This window comes from Nyctibius grandis, chromosome 14 (genome assembly GCF_013368605.1).
Source record: "Nyctibius grandis isolate bNycGra1 chromosome 14, bNycGra1.pri, whole genome shotgun sequence".
NCBI classification, from domain to species: Eukaryota; Metazoa; Chordata; class Aves; order Nyctibiiformes; family Nyctibiidae; genus Nyctibius; species Nyctibius grandis.
In genome coordinates this window covers 5,120,237-5,136,607 of record NC_090671.1, presented here as the reverse complement: position 1 = coordinate 5,136,607, position 16,371 = coordinate 5,120,237, and the positions used below count along the sequence as shown (strand labels likewise).

The window sequence follows — 16,371 nt, the reverse complement described above, 5'->3', positions numbered from 1 at the left end:
TCAAAAGAAATGTTGAGAATTTCCACTAAGTCGGGTGTCTGGATAAGGTAAGAAAGACAGTGCTAATCTTCAACTGAAAGCACAGACATGTGTCTTCTCTCAAAAATTTTGGGCTGTGTGAATAACATTTAGTATAAGCAGCACCATGTTCAAAGTGCTTAAAATCTAGAGAAAGTGCATTTGTAGATGATGACAAGAAATGCTAGAAAACACTGACCCAGAACTTACCACGCAAAGTAAAAATGTGCTTTTTTACAGCTTCTCCCAAAACCAAGATACAGCCAAACTTAATCTTTCCATCAGCTTGTAAGTGTAAAATATACATAATCAAACAAGTTTCTTAATCCAAAGGGTGGCAGCTTAAGGCAACCCCACCCAGAAAAAAAGAGTTCTGAACAATACCAGTGCATACTTCATTATTTTTTGTGTCTGGACATCAGTGCTTTGTTATTATGGAACTACACAACTGCCCGAGAGCTCATCATGTGTAAACAATAAGCATCCTTCTATACTCAAGTTTATAAGACATACCTAGAGAAGTAAAGACACATTAAACAAAACCAAAAAAACCGCAAAAAAACAAACCAACCCAAAAAGCTACCACACATCAAAAAATCCAAGTAAAAGCATTAACAGATCACTCAAAAGTTGAAAACTTTTTCCATTATTGATTCTTTCTACTTTGTAATGCCTGGTCCACCCACCTTCCACGACTTCTGGTTCTATTACTTTGTCACTGCTAATAAGGAAGGGCCCTCTCTTCCAACTCCATGCTCTATCATTGCTGTTACCTGCACCGTTGCTGCCAGCCAGACCGTTGGAGTACTCTTCTGTTCCACTGAAGCTCAGGAAAGAGGTACTGTCACCTGGATGCCGAGAGCTGGTATGTCTGGAGAAAAACAAAATAGTGTGTATTGAAGATAGCAAGAAAAAAAACCCTGAAAAAGAAAAAGGCAGAGGATACCAGCAGTGTCCTCACTCACCCTGGACATCCAGAAACAGTATGTAACATGAACTTCTATAAGCATGCAAGAGGAAAGAAACATGTAGCAGGAAAGATACTAAAGTTAATGATGAAAGAAACAAACTTATTGGCAATTCTAAAGTTGCCTAAGCTACCAACACTTAATAATGAGTGAAAACCAGACAAAATGTTGTCAATAAAAGAATAATCAGATATAAAACGGGTAAGAATATCTGGAGATTGGAGAACAACTGTGCAGTTTGAAAAATGGCCTAGGTGAAGTGAATGATTTAATTTCTTTCACTGTAAAAAGAGTTTCCCTGCAACCATGCCACATCCAATAACACTGGGATCTTTTTTGCTTCTCGGAGCCAACAACCAATATGTGCTCCCAACACCCACCAAAGCTTGTTTTTGAAAAGAAAACTAGTTTACGAACACAGGTACTTTCATTTGCAACCCCTCCCTGATGTTTATGATGGCTGTATTTCTTATCAGCATGGGGAAGACAGGACTGAATGGAAAGCACTGAAATCGCTCAACAGTTACTGTGAGGCAAAGCTATGTCCTGTGCTAAAAAATGTTCTATTCTGGGATGAACATCACAGCTATTGGGATAATAAATCAAGAATTAAAGACACAGGCTTTTATACAGCAATTCTGAACAATTCCACAAATGATGCATTGTATTGCTTGTGCACTGCAAATTCTCTGTGATAAACCACCACCTTCCCCAAATTAGGGGAGGTAAACCACCTCCAGCCTTGCCAGAAGAGCTTTATATCTCAAAATAAAAGTATATACTGCATACGTGGCACTGGCACAACGCCCCTGTGGCAGGGGGGTTGGAACTAGCTGATCTTTAAGGTCCCTTCCAACTGAAACCATTCTATGATTCTATGATATTATTAAACTTTAAGATCATAACCTACAACTGCCTTACTGTAACATATATAAAACTTTAAGGAAAAGGGACGTTCACGCAAAGCGTACACAGATTCATCCTAAGGACCTCACCTGCCCGTTGCCTCATGGTAAGCCAGCTCCAGCAGCTCAGCAGAGGAATGGGTCAAATCCTGCTGCCCACTGCCCTGCATTTCCGCCATATTCTGACGGGTTTGATGATGGATCTGGATAGCTTCTCCTGATGGACCTACACAGTCACAGTTTGATCATTAATCACCACATCTGCATTGATTCCTCCGTTGCTTGTACTCTCCTTTTGTCAACAACACAGGCAATGCTAACTAATGGAAATTAAGAAAGCATGTTCATGAAATCTTCAAAGACTCCAACCTCTGGCATCTCCTCTGAAGCCAATGAAGGAGAATGTTCTTTTAAACATTTTGGAGGGCTTACTTACAAGGTGCTGAACAAAGACAAGAACAATTCAGCATTTGAAAGTCAACCCAAATTATAGTTATGGTTCACTTCAACAGCCTCCATCTACCAAAAGATTGTTACACAGTACCTGGTGCTGCACATTTGCCAATAGATGGTAATATTTTCAAAAAGAGGATCTCAGTTTTCTCAAGCCTATACCCTTAGTTCAGCCTCTGTTGCAGTGCAGAGTACCTTCCAGACGCCAGAGTTCACATTGGTTCTCTTGTTGCGTTAATGCTTGGACAAGGAAAAAGTAACAGCAATCTAACAGGCTATGAAACACTTACCCACAGGAAAAGTGTGCATCCAGCGCCTCCTGTTAGATGTGAGCTTCATGGGCATGCGGGATGGGGCAAACGGGTTTATCAGTGCTCGTTGGGGCGTATATCCCCCCGGCCGAATGTGCAGCATGGATTCTGCACTGCCAACATGGAACCTCCCAGGGGCACTGGAGTCACGTTGCTGAGACTCCAGCATGTTCTCAAGGACATCTAGAAAACACAACTTAAAGTCAGTGTGAGATCACACAGAAGCCAAGCAAGAGAATGAATTGCTTAGGGATATCAAGATTCCCCAGGGGAAATGGGAATAAGGAGACCTGAGGAGCAGGCAGGGAGAGAAGCTGAAAGCAATTTCAATCCAGACTGCAAGTTACAACATAAACAAGAATCCAGACAAGAAAGAGTATTATTTCATCTGTCATTACAGCATTGCTGTATCACTTCATACTAAATGAAGCTGTAAAGAAACCACTTGCTAAGTCAGCTATGAAGAATTACTCAGAGCTTTCAGAATTCCTGAGAAATCAAAAGACTGACACACCAGGAACGTCAGGATGAGTACCAAAGACAGCAGAAGCTACAACTGAGCAACACATGCCTGTTTTGTAACATTCAGATTTGACCACTGAAATAAGGGATTACTTCCAGAAGACATGGGACACGATCTCAGCAAGCTAGCAGTTAGTCATTACTATTCAATGTAGAACAGAAGTGTAGTTATTTAGAAATAGGAGAGAGAAATAAACCAGCTGACTAAGCAGCAATTACTCTATTCAACAAATGAAAATCCCAAAGAGAAGGAAGGGTCTCATTTACCACTCTATACTGACAACTAGAACATGTGAAAAACCTCAATTACTCTGACTTCCCTCCCCGCCAGTCCTATTCCACACATATCCCCATCCAGTTGCACACCTTCAGCTGCGTCACAAGACTATCTTTCAAAGTAAAGGAGTAACAGAAATACCAAAGAAAAAAGTGTATATTAACTGACAGCAGGGGAAAACACAAAAGGTGAATGTAACGTGAAGTACACTGTGTGACAGCAGTTCCACACGAGTAAATCCAATTCCAGTAACAGGATAAATATGGTATCAGGTGTCATACAACATGACACGAAAACAACCATAAAGAACCTTCAGGGACAGAACTTTACAGAAGATCAAGCAATTGCAGGAGGAATACAGTTTACCTAGGTTTGACTTGGGTTTGTGGAAGATACCGCATACTGTCTGCAAACAAAATGAAATTGGAAAGAAAAAAGAAGACTGCCAGCACTGCTAAGACACCAAAATAGCTCAGCAGTACATTGTCAAAAGGAAGGATCCAGAAAGTGACTCTTAATGACAACAAATCCCCATAGAGAGAAGTTATAAGCAGGGTCCCCCAGGGCTCACTACTAAGGCCAATTCTCATTTGACAGATAATAGGTGACCTGGATAATAAAAAGTTACTTGTATATGCCTACATTTGCAGCCAGGCACAGGAGAATAGTCAAATATTAAAGAAGGCAATAGACAAGGGAAAAGAGCAAATCAGTGTCAGGACACTTCTATTTAGGACAAGCCAATAAAAAAAAGCAATGGAATTGGACAAGGATAACAAAGGGAGAATGCACACCCAGTCACAGCTGGAGCTGAGGAAAAGATGTACCATGAATGCTAACATAAGCATCATCTACCCTGTGCTGGCCTGGCAGTGGTCAACACAAGCTTCCATCTTCTCTCTCCCCTCTCACCACCTTAGGTACCTTCCCATCTGCCTTAGGCTGACCTCTGGTGCTGGTATAGCCCAAAGAGCTGCTGACTTCACACTGGTGCAGATGAGGCCGTGGGATCATCAGGATGTTGGAGATCTTGCCCAATGAGCTGTCATCAGAAGCCTGGCTCCTCACCTCCTCTGGGGGCAGTGTGCGGCTCTGCAGAGAAGGGCTGCATGAGACGTCATAGGAACTAGAGCTCTTCCTGGTACGACTTTCTCTCTCCCTCACAGACCTGCTGAAAATAAACAGATATGTCCAGTGATATGAAAAAGAGATTAATTCCTGGGTTATCAAGGGGCTTGAACAGGCCCAAGTCATGTAAGAGACTCAATACTCAACAGGTGAACTCAAGAAGAGGATTACAAGGGAGCTATCACTACTTTTTTTACTATGTTGGTACTATATACTTCTGTGCATCATACAATAGAAGAACAGAACATTAAAATGCTTCCAGCACAATGGCTGTGAAAAGAGCATGCTCGGCTCTATGCAATTCTACAGACACACCAAGCTGGTAATATAGATGTGGTCTAGAAGATACTAGACCTGAGCCTACAGTGCGAGGAACACATAGCTACAGGGAAAGTACTGGGAATTATTAACTACATTAAATTGTACTGGCATCTTTCAGCATGGATTTCTACAAGCTGCTCATATTAACAAGTGAGTCCACATGCACAGCTTCCTCAGACTTAGGCAATACTACTGGAAGAAGGAAAGCAAAAAAATACTTCAAAACAAGTTCATCAGTCAATTCCGGAAAAAGCACTAAAATTTACAGGTTGTTCAATGAATATGGCCAGGACCTGAGGATAATAAACCTTTCTTATCCGAGGAAAAGCCATGGCTGAGCTGCACTCAGCTTCCCCGTTTCTTCTCTCATTCAGAAAGGCATCATTTTCAGGGAAGATTCCCCCCCACTATACATTCAGCAGCAGTTACTAAGCAGTGCATCAAACTAATGTTATTTCTACTACTCTGTGCAAGTCTGTTGTGCAAGTACTTTCTTACCCAGCTTGCAAAACCTGCTAGGAACCTAGCAAGGGAGACTAGCTTCATTCTACTTCAGACAAAATTAAAGATGCAAGGAAAAAGTATACTTACACCTTTTCCTAGATCCCACACACTATCTTAGAAGTGAAATACCAGACAGGCAGCCATAAATACTAACTACAGATAAAGCTTTTTGTTCAAATGTAAGCACATGGAGCTTAATTCTCCTTATATTTCTCAAAGCACTTTACACATCAAGAAAAACACCATAACATGGCTACTCTAGGACTAGTACACTCGCAAGCCTCTCACCTGAAAGTGGTATAGCGCTGGGCTCTGGATGGGCCGGGCAGTCTGAACACCTGGGCATCATAGCCATCATAATCTACCTGGATAGGCAGGGCATTCTCAGCATCTTTTGGAGCCCCTAATGCTGAAATAAAAATTATATAGCACTGGAACCTCTTTCAAGAATGTTCAAGATCTCTAAGTTAGAAGTATCCAACTCTCACCACTAAGAAAAGATACCATCTATTCCTCTAGTCAGGTGACAAGCAGCCAGGACAGAAACTCACCCCTCCATATTAGTTATTTTCCAGGAAGGCAATTTACATTATGCATATTAACTTCCTGGATAACGACTATGTGGTTTTGATGGGTTTCTGCAACAGTTGTCGCTTCCCGCATCTCATCAGTAGTGTTTTTGCTGAAGTGTCATTGTCTTACTACAGCTGTTTGTTAGTTTGGGAGTCAGTGGGATAGATCACTCCAGAACAGAATTACTCACAGGCATCTCGGTTATTTTTTGCTTTCTCAGTCAGTGGCTGGAGGGTCCGACAAAGGAAGTGTGAAGTGACCAAAAAAACCAAGAAATAAAAAAAGAAAAAAGAGAAGAGACAGAGAGAAGGCAGACAGTCAGCATGTTTTAAGGAAATATTCCCCAGTGTGATCAAGCATCGGATTTAAAGTTTATCCTGCTGACTCAGCAAGGCAGTCAGACCACTTCTGAAGTATTAAATACTGATACTCAGTCACAAACCTCTGTAAAAAACACGTCTTTGTCAACACCTTTCTTCCTCTCCACAGAGTTCTTCGTTACAGAATTAAACTCTTAATTTTTATGGTAGCTAAAACATTTCTCACATAGTTTCATCCTAGAAAGGAAAGACCTACAAACTAGTCCCTCATTCACAATCCCTACAACAATCATTACAGCTCTGCTTTCACTTAAGTTACAGCTGTTGGAATACTTGCTAGAAAGATTCTGATGTTTGGCTGAGAAAAGGTGTCTGACAAGCTATTAAGAAAAGATATATCAGAAAAATACCTACTTTCCTCCCTGCCAGCTTGATCCGTGGAGTGAAGCTGTTACATAGGAGCTGGCTTTTGGACGTGTAGAAACTGAAAGGAAAAACACAGTGGCTCAGCTGTCTTCTAAGAAATGAACATAGCTGGTTAGCTAGACAGCAAACAGCCTGTGAATGTGAGCTAGCTATTGGACAGAGAAAAAGGCATACCTTTCTCTGCAGAAGACAACATATGGAAAACACCGACGGATGGTTAACTTGAGAGAAGCTACTCCTTCCTTAAAGACCAGCCTTTGATCCCCACACAGGCTCAGTCTAGACCTCTTCTTAACATGCTCACATCTGCACTCCCCAGTTAATTTCCTCTTTCTACAGAAAGGTATCAACTTTCACTGCCTACACAGTACTGTGCAGTTTACACAACTCTCTCCCTAATTTACATGACAGTAATGACTCACATCAGCTGCTTGAAAAATACAGACCTCCTCCCATTTGAAACAATTTATTCATTAAGATCTGTTTCTTGTCACCTGAATCTTTTAAATCCTGCCTTGTTATAAGTCTTCAAACACCCTTTTCAACTACTGCAAAGATCAGATGCCTTCCAGCCCCTCAAAAACACTCGGTATAAGCAACCTATGAATGGTAATTGGTCAGGGCAGTCAACTAATGCATGCAGATAGAATGAGGTATTAAAAGAGAGAAAAAAAATAATAATCCTAGAGCAGAACAAGGACTGAGAAGGCAGATTTCATCCTGAGCCCTGATCTCTATGTGTAGGGAAAGAAGAGAGAGCATTATGGCACAGTTTTTATCAGAAAGCAGAAAGGAAACCTACCACGACTTGGAGTGAAGCAGTGTAACACTGAGCCTCAGTGTTTCCTGCAACTGTTCCAACATTTATCCATGTTATCCACATTTTCTCTACCCGTAACTGTTCATTTGGGATATATTTGTTTTCACTAATAACCAGTCTAGCTGAAGTGATTGTATTTTTTGCTTAGCTTCCTGACTTCCTTCGAGCATAGCTAAAGGCTAGAACTAAGTCAGCTGCGAAGAGAGCTTAAGATCAAGACCTCTTCCTCTGCTAATTGCCTGTCATCTCTGATATGTTGCATTAATGCCCGGAGTTCTGCAAGAACATTCCTAGTGCTGCAAGACTATTGTAATATATGTCTTTACTTCACAAGGAGAGCAGAGGAAATAAACAATGAAAGAAGAAAGAGAATTCAACAGATTAGAAAGAGGAAAGCAAAGCAGAAGTGTTGAGCAAAGGCTGATAGAGTTCACCTACCTATGGTTTATCCAGTGTGGAATATTGTAGTCATCGCCCAATCTGGAGTCGCCAGGTCCACAGCGATTATGGAGCTGTAAGAGTAATTCAGAAGCATTGCAACTGGTCGTGTCTAGCTAGTCACAAAGTGAGTAACATTTCTAGTAGGAGCAGAGAGAAGGGAAAAGAAGCGTGCATTACCTTGAAGAGGGGTACAGCATGCAATGGTTGTTCTCCCATGCACACCAAGTCCACACCTATCCCTGTAAACAAAGCACAGTAGAGTTCAGCTATCTACCAAGCAGTACTAATATGCTAAGCCAAAACAGGTCATCAATATGATGAAGGCCCAATTTGTATTCATATCAGATTTTAAGATGTAATTATACTGAAAATGGGAGTTAACAGTCCCATGGTATGGTTACAAACCAACAGTGCTAGTGGGGATATACGAAACGTTTCTTCTAAACTAATGCAAGTCATGCAAGATTATCTTTTAAGGGAAAGGTCTGCATGAACAGATGAAGTTCTATACCATAAACAAAAGAAATTAAATGCCCGTAAGTTCTCTGAAAATCCGCCCATTTCAATATGAAGTGCAGACACAAGTCTTCCAGTTGTAACCCCTCTTTCCAGAGTACACAAGTTACAACAGATACTTCTTCATAGCAAGAAAAGGCTAGAGCTTTTCCAAATACATCTGTTTGCCTTCATAAAGGCTGCACAGTATCGCTAGTTATTTACCATTGTCTATCATCCGCTGCTTGGTCAGAATCATAAGGAGTCGATCAACTTCAAACACACCCACCCCAGGTGTGATAACCACAGACATCTGGCCAGTCCGATCAAAGTTCCGGTTTATGTAATGCTTGTCAAACACTAAGGGGAAGAATTAGGGAATACTTTAAAAAAACCCCAAACCAATAAACAAACCCAAAAATCCCAACAAAGTCAAGTCCATTACTAATCATTTTAAATAACATCCTGTGCTCCCTCCCATGGGAGTAACAAGACAGCCATTAAGGTGACAGAATGGCATCTGATGTGCAGAATCCTAAAAAGGAGATCTTTGGAGAGCCCTTCCAGCCCATCAAATCCATCTCCCTGCTAAAAAACATGGATCAGCTTCACCTAAATCACGCTTGATCTAACCTGATTTTTAAATGCTTCCATAATTTAAAATTTCAACTTCTATTCCAAGAGGTTCTCACACAGATACACAGCTAGAAAAAAAAGTTTCATCATAATAAGGTAAATGGTTCCTGAAGCCTGAAATACTCAATACTCTCTTATTTGAGAGCCACTGGTTTTCCAGAGACACACAGGACAATTTCTTCTGAGGCTGAAAATGATAACTTAGTCACCTAATATTCCCCTCTTCTTCACAGTGTTAAGGAACAGGAGACAGAAGTCCACACACATTTATTGGCAGCTGCTTTAATGGTTCTTCCCCTGTATATTTTTATCCATTGTTCATAACTTACCATTGAATGAAAGATTTATGGCCTCCAGGTAGTTCCCTTGTGCTGAGGTAGAATTGTAACCTGGAGGAAAGCCCTCTGGACAAGTGTTCAGAAGGAAAACCAGAAAAAAATGATCACCTCTGTATAGACTAGCTTTTTTTTTTTACAAAAAAAAAAGAAAAAATAACATAAAACTGCATTTGTAGTAAAGCCTATCACTCCAGCAAATTACAGGCAAAAGTGGTATTGATATATCTCACAGAAAGAGCCAAGCAAAACAGCCTAGCCAGCAGAGCAGTAAGTAGTACAATACCAGGCTCCAACTGAAATGAGAGAGTTTACAGACAACTTTTTTAAAAAAAAAAAGAAAAGAGAGAGAAAAGGCTAAAAGAATGGGAAAGAAGGATTCTTGTACCTGCTTGCTCCAGCCGCACCAACACAGGATACTGGATGAAAAGCTTTTTAATGGTCACAAGCAGTGAGGTCCACTCTTCTCGTCTCTCATTCTGAACTACAACTCTAGAAAGAGCACAACTTAATGAGGATCATAAAAGGAAGCTAGGAAGGGGAAATGAGAAGGGATGAACAAACTATAAAAAAGGAATGCACAAAAAGGTGTTTCTTCCTTCTGACAGGCAGCAAGTTGGAACTACTGCATCCCTGTAGCAATCACTAAGCTGTAGATGCACACACAAAGCTGGGCACATCCCCAGACAGAATAATCTCTCGCTTCTAAATGGGTGATCAACATTACATGCCCAGTAGCATCGCTGTTCTGCAAAGCGGCAAGACCACTAACGAGTCCAAGTTCAGAATCAAATGGCAGCTTTGACAGCTGCATCTGTTGTGACCATCAGCCAAAGAGCTCCAGAACCTAACTGGAACCACTTGTGGTTTCAGCAATGGCACCATCTGTTCTTCAACTACTCAAGAACGCAAAGATCTGAAAAACAGACAAGCCTTACACAAAAACTACTCCCAACACTACAGAACTTTTAAGTTCATTGGCAATTCCAGTAGAGCACACACAACACAATATTCACATGCACGTGGAAGACTGACTTAGCAAATATGGGTGTGCCCTCACAGATAGAATGGGGACTACTCATCAATTTGCTGCCAGTTTCAGAAATAGATGTTTTTCGCTAACTTAATTCGTTGCAAGGTCCTGCAGTTAATAACATACCCTCCACATGGGTTGCACATACACTGGGGGACAAGAGGTGAAAGAACTGTGAGGAAGACATACTTGTAAAAATCTTCATAAAATCTTCCCTCGTGATCCTGCCGAATTGACGCACGATGCGTTTCAGGAAACTCTTCTGAAACAGAAGCAAAAGCACATATTATCCTATGCTCTTGTACAGAAATGACTCATCTTTTCTAGTAAGAAGCTGTTATTTCCATTTTAAAAAAAATGAGAAATACCAGATCTCCTACACAATATTAAAATTGCTTAAAATTAAACAACATTGAAATGACAGCATGACAGCTCACACATGATGAGAAAAAATTGCCATATATTCTTCTATGTAAGGTTTTCACTGCAGTACTTTCATAAGAATGGCTGTGTATCCGCTGCGCGGGGTAGGGAATACTTCAGACATGGGCATAAAAGAACAGGGGAAAAAAAGTCACTGGCAGCCTGTGACCAACTTTCAAGTGAGAAGGAGATTTGTTTAAAAATAGAAACATGAAAATACAGAATTTACATACCTATAGATTTTGCTTCGTAAAATGTTCGAGAAAATAGAACCACTGTCACTTCATGGCTGCAATTCTTCTCCTGTCCACGAAGAACAGATGAAAAAAGAAACCTTAAGGGTCACATTCAGTAGGAAACTGTATATACACATATAGTAACACCCTCTTTGCCCTCACACCTAGGACCAAAGGCAACTAGAAAAATGTAGGCTGCTGTATTAACATATCTGCATGAGTGCACATAGGCCTCTATGAAATAACAATAGTTTGTCCCGTAGATTCTGTGCTTCTAGGCTGTATCACATTTAACAGGAGCACTCTCCTCTAGTCTCTGAAGAAACTCCTCTCTCTGTAGTTGCCAAAATACAAGACTTTCATTTAAAAAATACAGACAGTTGACTCCAGTTGACTCAATTTGTTTATATATTCTCGTGGCAATTTGGTATTCTTGTTTGTTACTGTTTAGAGAGATGCCCCTAACAATTCCAGAGAAATAAAAAATTAAAACCTCACTAACGAGTGACAGTGTTAATGCATGCAATGGAATTAAGCTGTAAAGAGCACACTGGCCACCCCCTTGAAAGGAAAAGCCTGAAAAGTCCTGTGAGCCCCAGCATCACTCAGGCCCATATCCAACATGGTATCAGTCCTAAAAGCAAAACAGGGACTTTACAGACATGTCATGCAGGGCTCCTAATAACCCTCCAATGGACAAAAAGCACAATGAAAATGAGACAAATCCGCTGGGCACGCTCCGGCTCTCCTTAACATTCGGGACCATCCTGAGCTGTACTATGCACAGATGTTACACATTTAGGATTTCAGATTCTTTTGCCTTGTCTAGCTATTCTTTCGATTTAGGTTGCAGATTTTATATATGCCTTTTTTTGAGTGGTGATATGGTTCTTTCTTAAGTCAGTGGAAGTCTGCTGCAGGACTGCTACCAGCAGTTGTACCTGGCTCTGAATCAGATCATGCACTGAGACAGGAGACAGCTTTGGGTTGTCCAGGTAGTGAGGCTTTGTTTGTTTTTGAAGCAATTCACTTTCAAGAACCCTGCACATCAGCAGCAGCCCATATACTACAACCTGGAACCCCTTCACGCTAAAAGATAGCGGCACTAAACAGATTACACACTGCACCCGGGAAATATTTGGAATTGAGTCCTTGAACAAATAAAAATTGTGTAAAACAGACTTGTGCATTACTGCACAAGCACAATCATATCACACATCTAGTGACTTTAGTCCAGTCAGAGTCTCCACACAAATTGTACGATACAAACACAGCAGACACAACAGATCAGTACTGGGGTCACTCAGCACATATAAGATTTAATGCAGACCTGCAGTAACCACTCTTCTGATGCCCAGAAGCCACCTCTCATAATCCTGTACATCTCAGCACTGCCTGACACAACCTGGGTCTTCCTCAAACTGGCAAATCAGTGAGCTCATTAAGACAGCATTGCCTTGTTCTTTCAGCACAGGATGAACCCAGTCAGCTATTTACCTTCCATTTTGTGAAGAGGTCAGCAAGGAAACCGTTCACAGCTTTCTCAAAATACAGGTCCCCTGTAAAGTAAACATCTCCAAAGCATCAAAAAACAGCAGTTACTTCAACTATGGAGTGTATTTAACCCTGAGATTCTAGGACAATTATTTTTATTAGAATCAGAGTAGCTGTGCACATAATGAATGCTAATATCACTAAAGCAAAAATGATAAAAAGATTTAAAAGTATGACTACATTTTAGAGGATGCAAACAAGACTCTTACTGTCAAAAGGATCTGACCTTTAAATTCATTTCTCCAACACATTCGGAGCATGCTGGGAAAGCATCTGTACTATCTTTTAGGCATAGTATGCACAACTGATCCCCTGCTCAGTTTTGAATAGCTGCCCAGTTACATATGCCTAAACACATGGTCAAAGGAAGTAGTAACAGGTTTGCTAAAGAATTAAGCCAGAAAAAAAAAACAGGACAATGACACAAATAAGCGACTCACTCTTAATGCCTAAAGTTTTCCTACTTCTCGCTGACTACCTGGGCTAAGGTGGGGTTTTTGCTTCCTCACTAAGCCAAAACCAAGAGAAATCTAAGGCATCAAGGTCCTCTTTGCACAGGACTTCCACACATTTCTGGTTTCAGGATTCACGCAGGCTTGCACCTGCTCTCATCACCAAACATATTCATGTTTTCTAGTAGTGGCAGAAATAAATAGTAGTTGCAGTTTTCTAGCAGGGGCAGAAAGGATAGCTGCTGCCATCCACATTCACCATCAGGCAGGTCAGTTACCTACATACCATAAATATCAAAATCCCACATTTCACAGCTCATCTGGATAAAAATGTAAACCATGGCAGAAGTGGAGCGGAAGACCACCTACAAAGGAATGAAAGATCTTATTTAAAACAAGGTACATTCACTAAAAAGGCCAAATGCTGAAGTTAACTACAGAGCAACTTAAATGACTGCACCCACTGCATCATAGGGAATTTCACCTCTACGGAGCTGGCACTTCAACAGCTCAAGTAATTCCTAGTGCTGTTAGAGCAAATGAGATGAAGTTTACTAGTCATTCATTCTCCTGATTTATTGCCATTCTTCACCTTGCAACACAGCAAATTTAAATGATCCACACAAATCTGCAAGCAAGATAGAATTACAAGAAACCTGACAAGGAGAGAAAGGGAAAAACTTCCTTTTCCCTGCTCCCTGAAATCTTACCCGGGTGTCCTCACTGATGTATCCGCAAGTGACTTTCTCGCTCTTAACCCACAGTTCACCTGCCTGTGCTCTGCAAGAAAAAGAGTGCAGAATATTTGCTAACCAGAGTGAACAGGAAGATTAGAGAATCAGTATTTGAGCAAATAAGGGATGTACCAAAAATCTGCATTCAAGGATGACTTCAATACAGAGTAGAAGTTTATTTGGTTAAAACCTGATCTTTAATCAAAAGATGTCAAACAGCTGTTTCCCTCTGCATCTGCACATTTCCTTGTCCCTTTGTCATCTCAACAGCAACCAAAGTAACCCTTATCTGAACTGAATACATCTTGGGAAGGGGGGGGGAAATATTATAAGAGGTAAAAGGAAAATTATTCGGCATTCATCAGAGGCAACAAGTGTGGCTGGCTGTCCTACTACTAGTTTCTTCCACCCCCAACCAGACTGAAGCCTTCCCCCACCCTGTGGTGCAGACAGAAATCTGTGGAAGAGGCAGAGAACAACAAAATGTGAAGGATTTTTTCAGAGAAGATTCTCCAATTGGATACTCTGGATTCATTAATCTAAATCATAAGTAACAGTAAGCCCTCCGAGGAGGCACTGACCTGATACCCGCAAATTCAACTTTTTGGGTGACATATGCACATGTGCTGACCTAAGAAAGAATAGTTACAGGTGTTAAAAGAACAGCAGGCTCAGAGTGAGCAGACCAATTTATAAAAAAAACATTCAGGCCCAAACACCTGACTTCTGCCCTAAAATCACAAAAACCACCGACCATATTTACTACTATCTCAGCCTACAGAACCTCTGGAAAATACAACAGAAAATAGTTTTTAACACATATCAACTTCTGTTGGGTTCATTTGTCTAATTTGCTACCCTTAGAAGAGCCAAAGACTGTACTTCAGAGATGCAGAAACAAAAAAATTCTAATGGTTGCTTATTATGTGGTACTATCAAAGAGAGGATACTTCAGCATACTTCTACCTGAAATACATTTGGATTCAATTCCTTCCAAAGGCAATAAATGTTTAAAATTCAGAATATAAGGAAAAAACCTCTCAACAGCATTTTCAGTGCCCAAGGCAGTACTTAACATTACTGCAATGGAGCAGGAAATGATGGGACTAATTTTTTCTGCAACACACTTAGATCCATTTCTCCAATTCTGATGTACCACTTACTGCATAAGTTCCTCAGGAGCTGCTGACACTGGTCTCATCCTCAATTTTCTGTATTTTGTAAAATGCTTATTTTCTTTTAGAGCAAGCAAAGAAAAAGGTACATAAGCTCCTCCACACTACACATGAGGAGAGCAGAGGCCTTACCAAACTCTTCTTCAGTCGCCACATATCCCCACGCCCAATATACTGATCTTTAAAGGTCAGCTCCACCAAGTCCAGCGTCACCTCCTGGGAAACAGAAGAAAAACAGTGCTTAGATTTTACTGGTTGTTTTTAAGTAGTGCCCCTCAATCTGTTCTGGTAAGAACCAAATGTTACAGGGAAGGCCGTTCTAAAGCAAGTCAATACTATCAGATGCAAGATAAAAGGGAAGTCCCGTGTGAATAACTGCCAAAGTTGTGCACGTACCTGGAGCTTCTGTGAACTGCAAGACACTGCACAACATGACGAGAAGAAGCCCAAGGACTCAATCTGTGCTACAAGTCTCAGTGCAAATTGGAAGCACAAGTAAAACAAATTATTTCCACTGTTCATGACATTAAGGAAGCCTCGTTTCCTACAGATTTTTGTCTTGTGCTCAATGTAAGCTCTGACTGAAGCTCTTTTGATAGCTGGGACATTTACAAGAGATGCCTCTCTTACGAGGCTCTCTGGTGTCAAATAATGCAAATCCAGGCCACGGCTCTTCTTTTGACTAGGCCACTTACTGTTTCTCTCTGCTCTGCCTGGTTATCCCAAATTTCTAGAATTTAAAGATATTTGAAATTTCTGAATTTCTATCAAGCTGTGTTGAAGCTGGTCCATAGACTTCAAAAAGAGAGAAGGGATGGCAGGGAGAGAAGAAAGGGGCAGACAACAAACACACAAATAGTTCAATTGCCCAAGCCTCATTTGCTCAGGAAAGAAGGCGAAATACCTTTCAATAAAAAATAAATGCCTTTTTTTCCAACACTATTCCAGATGGAAATTCACAGGGCTCTGATTTGAGCTAAGTGAAGGGACAGACGGAAAAAAGTTGCAAAGCCACACACCTTTGGGTCGACAACGTTCACATGGACATCCTGGTACGGCCGCAGTCGGAACACTTGTGCAACCGTCTGATCCACACTTATAGTTTCTGCCACAAAACAAGAAAGGACAACAGAGAAGTGAACATCCCAAAATACTTCAAGTGGTTCAAAAGTACAAAAGTAATACGGTGAGACTGTCATGAAACACTTCGGGCCTCAGCAAACGACAACAGCTTCTTTCAGCTACGGCTCAATTTAAGAGACATTAACATCAAAGCAGGCAAGATAAACTCAAAGTTTAGGCTGAATTAAT

At 40.9% G+C, this 16,371-nt stretch overlaps 1 protein-coding gene across 13 annotated transcripts in view; it reads right to left on the bottom strand.

Moving 5' to 3' along the window:
* Positions 1–16,371, bottom strand: part of DEPDC5 (DEP domain containing 5, GATOR1 subcomplex subunit) — a 46,134-nt gene that overhangs the window by 26,300 nt on the left and 3,463 nt on the right. For 7 of the 13 annotated variants that reach the window (XM_068412271.1, XM_068412270.1, XM_068412277.1 and 4 more), the window contains exons 5-24: positions 16,080–16,165; positions 15,193–15,276; positions 14,467–14,516; positions 13,862–13,931; positions 13,438–13,516; positions 12,643–12,704; positions 11,143–11,212; positions 10,676–10,748; positions 9,842–9,945; positions 9,448–9,522; positions 8,708–8,842; positions 8,165–8,226; positions 7,985–8,058; positions 6,715–6,784; positions 6,171–6,207; positions 5,696–5,816; positions 4,402–4,625; positions 2,635–2,838; positions 1,982–2,117; positions 792–889 (exon numbers count right to left, since the gene is read on the bottom strand). In XM_068412271.1, the coding sequence (XP_068268372.1) occupies positions 792–889; positions 1,982–2,117; positions 2,635–2,838; positions 4,402–4,625; positions 5,696–5,816; positions 6,171–6,207; positions 6,715–6,784; positions 7,985–8,058; positions 8,165–8,226; positions 8,708–8,842; positions 9,448–9,522; positions 9,842–9,945; positions 10,676–10,748; positions 11,143–11,212; positions 12,643–12,704; positions 13,438–13,516; positions 13,862–13,931; positions 14,467–14,516; positions 15,193–15,276; positions 16,080–16,165 (1,914 nt within the window). The remainder of the gene's footprint in view (positions 1–791; positions 890–1,981; positions 2,118–2,634; positions 2,839–4,401; positions 4,626–5,695; positions 5,817–6,170; positions 6,208–6,714; positions 6,785–7,984; positions 8,059–8,164; positions 8,227–8,707; positions 8,843–9,447; positions 9,523–9,841; positions 9,946–10,675; positions 10,749–11,142; positions 11,213–12,642; positions 12,705–13,437; positions 13,517–13,861; positions 13,932–14,466; positions 14,517–15,192; positions 15,277–16,079; positions 16,166–16,371) is intronic. The other 6 variants (XM_068412272.1, XM_068412279.1, XM_068412276.1 and 3 more) reach the window with 3 other exon arrangements.